The sequence below is a fragment of the Saccoglossus kowalevskii genome, chromosome 22 (genome assembly GCF_978046115.1).
Source record: "Saccoglossus kowalevskii chromosome 22, keSacKowa6.1, whole genome shotgun sequence".
Lineage (NCBI taxonomy): Eukaryota > Metazoa > Hemichordata > Enteropneusta > Harrimaniidae > Saccoglossus > Saccoglossus kowalevskii.
In genome coordinates, this window is record NC_140662.1 from 11,540,566 (window position 1) to 11,552,532 (window position 11,967).

General features: G+C 38.9%; 1 protein-coding gene across 1 annotated transcript; it reads right to left on the reverse strand.

Annotated features, from left to right (window-relative positions):
• Window positions 1–6,495: 6,495 nt before the first annotated feature.
• Window positions 6,496–11,679, reverse strand: LOC102809455 (ras-related protein Rab-5B-like). The gene is made up of 6 exons (XM_085495502.1): window positions 11,546–11,679; window positions 10,130–10,361; window positions 9,465–9,616; window positions 8,889–9,011; window positions 8,704–8,797; window positions 6,496–7,979 (listed from the first exon to the last, which is right to left on the reverse strand). The coding sequence occupies exons 2-6, from the start codon at window positions 10,284–10,286 to the stop codon at window positions 7,867–7,869; spliced, it is 639 nt and encodes a 212-aa protein (XP_085351628.1). The 5' UTR covers window positions 10,287–10,361; window positions 11,546–11,679; the 3' UTR covers window positions 6,496–7,866.
• Between the last annotated feature and the right edge of the window lie 288 nt (window positions 11,680–11,967).

Sequence of the window (11,967 nt, forward strand, 5' to 3'; positions counted from 1 at the left end):
CCTTGTTCTTCAACAGAAGTTCAGGGCAAGGTATAGTTGGCAAAACGTCTGTCGCTGGTTTTCTGAGAGCTTGAAGTTTGCCTTTGATCTATTTCAATACATCTGGACTTGCTGAGAAATTGATGTGCCACACATAATTTGGGATTGCAAACAATGAAAATGTTTGAGCTTGATTAGTTATTGAATTTCCTTTCATGATTTAGTTATTGAAATCTGCCCACTGTAATGGATCAATGCAGTTTACTGTCATTTGATATTTACAAATGCATGTCCCTTGGGTGAACTTCTTAAATATATTCATATTGTGATATCTTCAAGACATTTCTTTTTTACTTACAACAAAAATTTGTTACTTTGTCAAATATTTTCGACTTATTGAAAACTGACAATCAGTATGGTAACTGTGAAAACCTCATTCTGCAGTGAAATACTTCAAAGGGCGGTAGTAGTCGTGCTGCGCATGTGTGGTGATAAACATAGATTTTCCCACAATCCAATGCGCTCTTCTAATGGGAATCGCAAGGATGAGGTTTGATCTGGGCGCGACTGGAACTAATTACCGCCGGTGACTCCTTCGATACATTCCAATCACCTAAAAAATACCTAATTGAAGCTTGGTAAGGTCTCTGTTTGTACTCCTTGATCTGCACAACAGCCAAAGTCGCCATCTTTGTTTATGAGACCATATATCTCGCGCATGCATGGCGCGACAACTACCGCCCTTTAAATATATTCATTTGCAGGTGATTGTTTTTTCATTTAAACTGATCTTTGACACAATATTTTTAATCCAACCACCGCATGTTGAAGATTAATAAATTTGGTTGAATTCGATGTAAGTATTTGAAAGTTCAAATTCAAAAACTGCTTGTTCATAATGACGTACATTTGATAGTGTGTACTGAAGTTTGCCAAATTTGGAGCGGGAGTGATCATAAACTAGGGTTTCAAAAGTGCAATGCACACTTAGCCCACTGGCTGTTTTCTAAGTAATTTATGCCTGTATTGTTCTACCCGGACTGTTTTTAATGTAGTTATGGGGTGGTAATTACTGTTAGCCCTTTCCTTTGTACCTGCCTCATAATAAGCAGGATATCTCTGGAGATGTTTCCGTAAAGACTTTCCATATTATCACCCCTACCCATACCCTCCATAGTCCCCAAATTAATTGCATATGCCATTCTCGAGAACGGGCATAGTTATCCAGAAGGTCATGCACAACTAAATTGTGGGGATGAAGGGTGTACAATGGAAAGCCCTACCATCGTTTCAAATTTGTCATGCCATATCTATAGGTTGTAGGTTATGGAACTACTGGTAATAATCAACCGCCGATCTTTGTACGAAAGTTGTGTAAGGAAATTTACAAGTTCAAGAATACAAAACAATTACTAAAAAAAAAACTGACAAGTGCATTACGCTACATAGTCATATTGGTAGGGAAAGATATTTGGATTCCATTGTATGTCTGGTATTACAAAAGAAGTGAGCACAATCAGCATCGTTGCACCCACCATACTGTGCATCATTCTGAACCATAATCAAGTGGTTTCCGTTTGAAACCTGATGCGTACATCAGACATGTGACATTGATACCATCACAGATATTAACAGTTTTATTGTATTTATCTACAAACTCATATCTGCCCCAAAATACCGTTTGTATATCAAAGTTGAATGCAAGGTTGACGTATAAGTGGAAATATTATGCAGTGGTAGTTAGGAGCAAGAGTGTATCTATATATGGAGGACTCCTAAAATCAATTTACTATGATAAATGCATATTGATTTCCAATTCTTCTAATTTACGGTTAATTTTAAACTTTCATCATGTATTTATAATGTCTACGTTTCCGTAGGATGTTCTTCCCCATCAATCAATATACATCCCCCATTTCATTGTTTAACTTGTATTTCAATCTGTGTTAAACACAATTTAGGTTATGCTATGAACATTTTGATATTTCTTTATTTATCAGACATAATTCTACAAAAGAAGATAATAGTATCGATATGTGCTTCATTTATCTACGTCCAATAAGAGCATAGCCAACAACAGAGACCGCAGTAGGGATTCGGGAAATAGCTGTGTCTGAGCTTTTGGGGGAGGTTTTCAAGTTGGGATATTTTCAAATTAAGGATGTAAACACGTCAAGACCGTAGGTTAATCTTGGTAGAACATATGTTCAATATTTTGCAAGTTATCTAAGTGTTTTAATCACTATTCCTACGTTGTACTCGTGCGCACACACGTGCGTATAATGCCATACGGTAGGATGAGTTGTGTTACACGATCTTTAGAGTTCCGCAGAAAACCAAACTGAAGATGATTGGAGGATTGCAAGTGTGGCACTTTTAGTTGGGATGTAAAGTGGTTATGAATAATGTTAAGGAAACACGTTGTCTAGTATACTAGTCAGGTGGGATGGTGTTAATAACACCCACACATATAGACGCGGGACAGATAATGTGACCAAAACTCGCTTCAAAAGTTTCACATGAAAGTCAAGAAGAGGGTCGATAAACTGTTGGCAATGAATCGTTGATATAATTCCAACTTGTATAATACCTTACACGATGTTGATTGGGGGGTTTAGATTATTTCATTGTAGAAGAAGGAGCAAGAATGATGAAGAAGACCGGATAAGAACAGTTTTGCAAATACAACTTTTCAAGGAGAGAGTTATGTATGTCAAGTATCGTCAACAAGTAAAATGAGATTGGAGTCTGCAGTTTTAGAAGAGCAGCATTCGTGAAGAAGTGTTTTATAGTGAAGCCACGTTGAAGAACTAACGAGAAATAGTTTTTGTTTAAATACTGTAATAGAACGTTTTCAATAACTATATAAATGATCAAGATGACTGTAACTCCTCTGGGCAAGTGAATGTGATTTTTAGTAAATATGCCTTTATTCTGGATCCTAAGAATGTTGCACTTTGTGAGAATGTTATTGACAAGTCTAGTACGAGAAATTGCTACTGTTTGACTGGCCTAAGCAAGATGTTCTGCAGATAGGTTCGAGTTGTCCGGCACTTATTTTCGATTGAGTGATTTTAATTTAATGTTGGATGTTCTTATTTGTCTTTTTCATGTATGCAAATGTTACTGATTAAAGGGAGTAGTCGTCACGCCACGCATGCGCGAGATATAAGGGTAACATATAAACAAAGATGGCGACTCTGACTGTTGCGCAGATCCACGACAATACAAAACTTTAATGGGGATATTTTTAGGTGGTTGGAAGGTATCGAAGAAGTCACTGCATTTGATTGTGGGAAAATCAATGTTTATCAACACAAATTTCGCACATGCGCAGCGCGACGACCAGCGCCCTTCAAGCTAAACATCTGAAAGGCAATATTATATTGATTTGAATTAGATGAGTGAGTGAGTAACATTTGTGGTGGACATCATATCTTGAGAGTATTCAGCGATATATTCAGGAGTTTCAGCAGCGTTTTTTTCCCCATTTGGTTCATATTTGTTATTTATTTTTAATTAAGTTGTAAAATGTGCATTCATTATCATAATCAGTGGTTTTGTTGTAGAGCTTTACAACATGAATTGATTTGAGGGATTCTAGCAACAACTCTCGATCCCCGAAATGTGCTCCCGTTTCAAACTATTGTAACGTACTCCGAAATGACTTCATTTTAGAGAATGTGCACATGCGCAAATTAGCAGAAACATCTCTTTGGGTATTCCTTACAAGTCAATATATTATTGTTGTGAGAATATACTTGTGAGTGAACTTGAAACGTTTTGAATTAGCGACAATACTGTAACATTCAAATCCAAGTACACTATCGAGTAATTTATCGAGGGGGCGTCATTTAAAAATATCCTTTTTTTTTTTAAAGAGTGACAGAGTAACGTCAGATGGAGGTAAATTTGGGTGTTATGACTACAAAATTCATAGCGATGGCCTACTTTGGTTATGCAGTCATTCGTCGTTAAAAGGCAGTGGTCGTCGCGCCATGTCCTCTGTTACATTTAAAATATGGAGGTTGCCTTCAAAATCTGGTTTGTTTACTATTCCCACCCGGAGCCCTATCTGGGGCACAGCCACTGTATATATTTACAAACACTGTGAACAAATTACGTCCAAATATGTTGATATGTGTGAAACATGGAAAGAATGCTTTAAATTCGCAAATTGGTAATGGTGTGTACATTCCATCGACGTTGATCGTGACATTCTGGAGGAGAGGTTTATCAACAGACACATATTAGTATAAAAACGAAGCAAACACATTCCAGATTCCAACCAAAGATACGAGATTTAAGAACATGTCATCGACAGTTACGTTTGCTCCTTCCTCGGCTGGGCATGGGGTTTGTAGTTCCATGGGCTTAGCAAGTTGCTGCCGCGGCTTACGTCGCCACACCTTTTCGAACATGCGCAATTGCAATGCATAATGCCCACCATCGTTCGTCACGTGGTTAACATACTCGACAGCGTAATTCATATATGAAAGAACAATTTATAAAACTCTTAAACGTCCCAGGCGTTGGATGGTTCTATGTAATCGGTGGAATAACGTGAAGTAAAGCTTTTAACTTAATTAAAAGTATATTATCACACAGTAAGAACGCCTAAGATACAATTCACTTGGCTTATACACTGTCGACTGATCAAATAGAACTGAATTACCGGTACCATGGATATGCTAATCGCATACGATTACCTCCATATAGAGACACGGAAAAGGCGTGTATGGGCATACTTAGACTAGTGCGGTCTGGGCGATTTATTTCTTTTTAAAGTTTAAATTAAATAAAAATATCGCGAAATTGAGGTGTTAACACGAAATCCTCCTGTAACCGTGAAATCACCCATGGTTTCGCGTTCACACCCAAATTTCGCAAAACTATAAGTTTTTTATTATTATAATGTAACTGAAATTTCTCTCAATGCATACTTGAATTGTGCCTCATTTACTAGTTCGTAAATGGGCTCCGAGACCGAGACAGAAAATGATAGTATGAGTGAGTAATTTGCATCTTCGAGAAAAAATGTTCGAGAAAAAATGTACGCAAAAAAAAATTCGCATCACAATTGTATTTACATTAGACGCACCAATTTGGCGTGGGTGGAAACAATCGCAAAATTCGAATCTTGTAAATTGTTTTCGTGCTGTTATATCCCTTATAATGACTACATACACGAAAAGATATAATAAAATATCACTGAAACGAGAATTACGCAAAGGCTTCAATCAGGCCGTGGAGAATGACATCTTTGACGTCAGGTGCAAGTTAAATCACCTGGACCGTTTTCTGGGACCGTTTACTCGGTTTGCTCATTAATGTGGGCAAGCTTTGTCAGAGTAATTTCTGAATCATTTATCTGCAAAGAATTGTAATTGAAACACGCAATATTTGTTAATCGCTTACTGAAGTGAGACGAGTGAGGCTTTCCCGCTAATTTTCTTACATGGCCAAGATCATATCGATGTATATCAAGGGCATACTGCCAGTTCGGTATCACTCTTACACAATTTGTGTTATATTGTGTAATATCGTGTTATAATTCTCCAGATTGCAAGCGGGCTTTCTGTTAGCAAATAAATCCTGAGTTTATATTAAGTCTTTCTACTGTCACGGTGGTGATTGGTGCTGCTTGTGTAACAGATAATTTTGCATAATAGATTGTTGTTAGTTTCCATAGTCGCAACGCATCGTCCCCGCAAGCTTATTACTATTGCAATGCAAGTAAATGTAAATACACAAATAAAAAACTAAGTCACCGATTACTACTATTTCCCGAGATTTGTGTGAAATCTTTCATATAAAATGACCAGCATGCACCAAGGTAATTTCTTGCTTCTATAGTTACAAAACCTCTTCCTCGCCTCCACGTTAGAATTTCGTGTAAACAAACAATGTAGTTGTATGCGTATTTAAACTAATTGTATTTAAACCCCAATGCAAGCGTTATTTTACATTTATCACCACATATGTAACGTCTCATAACCGTATCAATAAAATGTCCTATCATTTCCCTGGTAAAATAAGGAGCAGCTAGATTTAGATTGAATGGAAAACTATGGAAGCAAATCGTGCATTCAGATAACACATAGACAGTCTTATCAATTGGCATTGGTTTATATTTCGCTTTTGAAGAAAATGAACTTTCCCGATGAACAATCCACACATTCTAGATTCAGATTTATGAAGGGGATGATGGGGGATTTCAGTCAGGCTAGGGGCGTTTGTAAGAAGCTAAGCTGCCCTCTGTTATAGTTTCATTTTCATATCGCAAAAACTTGATAAAGCAAGTGGGGATACTGTTTTGTTATTACAACATTGTTACACTGCGAGATTCTGCGTCATACGTGAAATCGAACAGGACAAACAAAGGTTCGATGTTTGCGGCAGACGTTTGGCGCAAGTTTTCACACAACTTGCGAGATCTCGCAGTTTAACGGGAAATTAGTATGTTTGTCTGGTCATATTAATATTTTTTTATGGAAAAAGTGACACTAACATAAATTAAGAATCAAGAATTGTACTTTATTTAAGAGTCGGTTTGTTCCAGCCTCGTATCACGTAGTATGTTATGTGGTATCATTCGATATGCTATCTCGTTCGCAGTAAACCACCCAATACTCGCTAAGATCGTCCTCCGAAAATATATCTATCATAACACTGCATGGCAGGTAAACGTTTGATTTGAAACACCGCGAAATCTTGAAAATGGTCTGTACGTTTGGACTATTTGTTAGTAAGTACGAAACGGCCGTGTGCGTTGATGGCATAAACGGACAGAATATCACGCGCACCAGAACGCCGCAAATGGTCCGACCACTACCTGTCACGACGTCCGTTTAAACCATGCATGCAAATATATATATATATAGTCTAGACATTTCGTTACTCAACAGTTTTTGTTTGTAGTCTTTCGAAACCGATGTAATTTTTTTGGCATATTAGATTCCTGTTAGTCCCATAACCTATAAAACACAACTCGAATCATAAAATACACACTAGACTGTCGACAGTCCTCAGATCTAATTTGTTAGTATACTAAATCAGAAAACGCGCAAAGCGTTTGCAAGAAATGTCGCAGGAATTTCAGCAAAGGCCAGAAGCATGAGGACTGCTGTAACGCTTGTAAACGCCCTCACGCGATATTACTTGGTTTTCAACCGGCGCTGAACAGAGAATGAACAGAGAGCGTCGACAAGCGTTAACAGTCGCCATGCCCCCGGTCTACGCTAACATTCCTACGGCATTTCTTGCTAACTACTTCGGAGTTTTCTGATTTAGTATACTAACAAATTAGGCCCGAGGACTGCCGGCAGTCGAAATACAAACTGAAAGTGATACTTGGCGATCTTGTGTTTTTGTTTACTGTCAGCTTTGTGTTTTTACCAAACGGGGCGTGTATGGTACCAATTAAAAAAACACGAATTGGATACCTCAATAATAACAATTCAAACTGGAAAAATACTAAACAAATGCACAAAATATGTAATACATAATTCAGTTTCATTAAGTATATAAATTACTGTGACATTCCAGTCAATTAACGTTATATTTTCACATTCACAAATTTTCAAAAACATCAATTATAGAAGGCGGTGTTCTGGGGGCAATTAGCAAATATCTGTACATGTTATACTTATACTGTACATGTAAACATAGGTAAAACCTCCTCGTATCAGTAAACATTGGAAAAACACCGCCCTCACGTTATTGTAAAAATACTCAATAAGTAAAAATAATATCTATGTACAGAACAAAATTACAAATAATTTCGAATTTGCTTTTCTGCGATAACAATTTATCTATATAAAAAGCTGTATTTGCATATTATGCCCACAGATTAGAAATCTGAAAAATAATGTAATTCGATTTTGGTTAGCACTTGCAATCTTTTTGTTGTTCTTGTTCTTCGCCATTTAAAGATATGTTCCCTGTATTAGACCTCCTGTTACCATCTCCTGGAAAAGTCTGTATAGGAACTCTTTGGCCTGAAAAACAAAACAAAAACGAATTCATTTGCAAGTAAGAATTCCGAAACCATCTCACTTGTTATGCTTTGTCCCCCAATGGTACAGGAGACGGCGGGAAAATTTAGCAAGTGTCAACGATAATGTGTTCAATATTGACCCCGGAATAGTCACGTGACCTGTTTTTCCTCCATTCTCCACTGCCATCACACCCACTGTTACAAATACCATTGTTACATTGCAAAATGGACGCACAGACTTCGAACAATTCGATACGTGTTACTTATCAGCACTACACAAAACTGATTTGCATAGCTCATTTGCATATTCAAGTTATGTTCGAACACCAAGTCCCTATCGGTTCAGTTGAGTGCTCGGAGAAAGTCGAAAACGTTACAATAAACCAATGAACATTGTCATGTGATTTATGACCATAGCCTGACAAGGTCGCGTGAGTTTCGCCCTCCGCGGTGCACCAAACACACACATTTAGTCGGGTCTGATGCCGTTCGGTCGGCGAGGGCGCCACTTACGCCTACATGTCACGCGAGCTTCTACGTATGGGCAATGTTATCGCAGCAGGTCGCTAGCTAACGTTGATCAGTGAGTGACATTTGTTATCGCACATCGGAATGCTGATTAGCATATGACGTCACAGTACGATTGCCTAAATAACGAGCCCGCTATAAATAAACGCATAAACCTACTGCACAATAAATTCGAGTAATTATTCGACCGTACATACCTGTAGCCATGAACAGTTCGTTGACGTTCATCGCTGTTTTGGCTGACGTTTCCATAAACAATAGGCCATTTTCTTCGGCATATGCCCGTGCCTCCTGTTGAATTAAATCAATAATACGTTATTGTTATCTTTGTCATAATTGGTCTCAATAACACGCGATGGGAAACGAATGTGAATATGCCCACCTCAGTAATAACCGTTCTCCCGTCTGCAAGATCTGCCTTGTTTCCAACCAATGTGATAACAATGTTTGGACTGGCCTGTCTTCGCAATTCTCGCACCCACGACTTAGCTCGCGTGAAAGACTCCTGGCGGAGAACACATTGGACAGAGTTATAATACGAAATTACAAGATTGTTAGGTTATGCGGCTAACTATACCGACCATTGTACTGCAGTGGCGGGGGCGGGCGGGGGGTTATTGGGGTCCGAACCCACCCACCCCCCGTTGAACAATTTATTCAATTTGTTTTTGTACAATATAAAAAATTCATTACTTAGTCTGGCGATTTTAAAGTCCCCCCCCCCTCCCCACAAAAATCCTCTATCTGTACTGTACTGATTTACAAATACAACAACGTCCGGCTCTACCAAATATGACGCACTTTTGTTAAAACTGAAAGTTCAACAACGATAGAAAGTTATACCTCTCACCCGAACAACGGTTACAACCTTACCCGAGTGTACTTCCCCTCACTTGCCCAGAGAGGCGTTGTCAGTTGAGGCTGGTTTGACAAATTCACCTGTTTCTTCTATTCTTACCTGCTTCGTGATGTCATATACCACCATGCTTGCTTGGGCGCCCCTGTAATACATGGGTAATAAACTGTGGTACCTTTCTTGCCCTGCCGTATCCCAGATTTCAAATTGTACCCTTTGATCACCGAGTTGGATCAGTCTAGTGGCAAATGAAGCTGAAATGTTATTAGAAATACATAAATAAATTATATTGTGTTACCACATTCAGTTGAAGTCATAGAACTCCGCGCTAAAGCAGCGATGTCACACACTTACTCATTAAATCGATGGAAGTGAAAGTTATAACTGACTTTAGATTGTATTGCAGTCTTAATTCTCTCCTAATCATCGCATTATTATAAACCTAATCTTGACACAGGGAGCCCAGGAACTATAATCAACTGTAATACGCAGTCTCTATGAGCGGGGGGGGGGGGGGTTATCGTAGAGACTGCGTATTACAGTTGATTATAGTTCCTGGGCTCCCTGTGATATTGACCCAAAATTACGATAATTCATGAATTCCGCGAATCAACTCTAGGTACGGTGATTTTTCTGATAATATTTCAATAATATGAAAATATATGCAGTATACAAGACAATCTTAGCGTTTCCGTTTACACCAACGTCCTCTGTTACCATAACAACACATCAAAAGCAGAGACAAGACTAGCAAGAAATCACCTTACCCCCGATAGTCACCTCTTTATGTTCGTCGAACTTCCTCTTATCAAACTGAAGAAGTAAGCTTGATTTCCCCACCCCGCTCTCTCCCACCAGTACAATCTTGATCTTAACAGTAGGTCGCACACTGCTGGAACGCCCAACTCGTGGTGCTCCAGACATGATTATGATGCTTTCTCAATCGTACCGACCACGAAATGTTTTTAAGGTTGTGCTGCTTGGTGGTTTGGCGGTATTCTGAAATGGTATAAGCATAAGAAGTTAAAGGACGGCAGTCGTCGTGCCACGTCCTGTTCGATATGGGACTCATAGCGACGTTTACAACGCGTGTAAAATACATTTTTATTTACACGAAATTCGAACACGCGCTGCCCGACGACCACATCGTTATAAACTGAGCATTGGTCACCGTGTTGACAACATGGAACATACTACGTATTTTAATATAAAATGACAGTTGTACTTGTTTGCTTCTATCCATGTGCTTTTTTGCAGTCGAAGTCTAAATATAGCGATGTTGACACGAATCATCGGCACGTGCGGCTATTGACGTTGATATCATCGCGGAAATGACTTGTAGCAGCGTAAATTGAATAATAACCTTCCCCCGTCGCAAAGTGACCACGACCGCACAATCTGTGTTATCCGCTACCATAATAACCGATGTGGGTATATTGTACAGATATTGTATTAACATTCCAGTAATGCCGAGCATGCATGTGTGAATAGGTCAAATTATGACGCACCAACCCGTACTCACAATCATGTACAAACGTATGCGAAGATTGGTGGTACGGGGCATTTGACAACAATTCGCCTCAATCTGAACCGTCTGTTTCTGAGTGTGGTTCATCGCCTCAACACTCGCATTCATATTTTACCAGGAAGTGGGTGGATCAGATACAATTACAAAGTTTAGTGTCCTGCAACCAAGTTTTTTTTTTTTTACCAATCGAACCCTTTTTTCCCCCGTACTCGGCGTCTGATAACAAAGCTCAGAGACCCGATTGCTTCGAAACAACGTATCCAGAGGAAAGGTCCGACTCATTTCATGAAACAATTGATCCGTAATGGCGCATGAACAAAAGCACACAATTGACTTGATTTGTGCCGTTGAGGTCCGCGTAAGTATGACCTGACCTCCAAGTACCATTTAATGTATGTTTAAAGCAGGTTTATATATACATATTGTCTACATTTTGTCGATATCAAATTTTTCATTGTGCATATATTAGATCGTGTGTCTTATCTGTAGACGATACTGCGTAGTTCTACTATCTATGGACGATACTACGTAGTGTCAGAGGCGTAATCGCACTTCCTGTACATACACTAGAAAAGATTGAAGTGCGACTTAAATAAAACGTTTCAAGTATATACTGTTTATATACCAATATGAATTAGTTACCAAGGCAACTTACCGCTCTCAGACCTCCGTTCGTGCATAAATATTCCGACGTTGAAGATAATAAACCGGCGACCCGTAAATTTACAGTTTAGAACAATCTTCACTGACGAGCAAAAGCGATTATGTGCCCAGTCCCTCGTCTGTACACAAAGGGAGTGGTCATAATTATTATTACGGCGGGCCCAGCAATGTGTTTACTTTACACAATAACGAAAGAAGGAACCCACGGTTATTGAATGTTATTGCACCGATCAGTCACGTGCACATAACGTAAAGAAGTCAGTAATTTTATGTAGACGCATTGAATTCGTGGATTTAGTTTATCTGCCCTCCCGATGAGAGACACAGTCTGTATACACTGAACCGTCAGTATTGCGTTACCTTGGACTTTGACACGATACGTACGCCCCCCAAATCATTATTCTTTCATAGTCG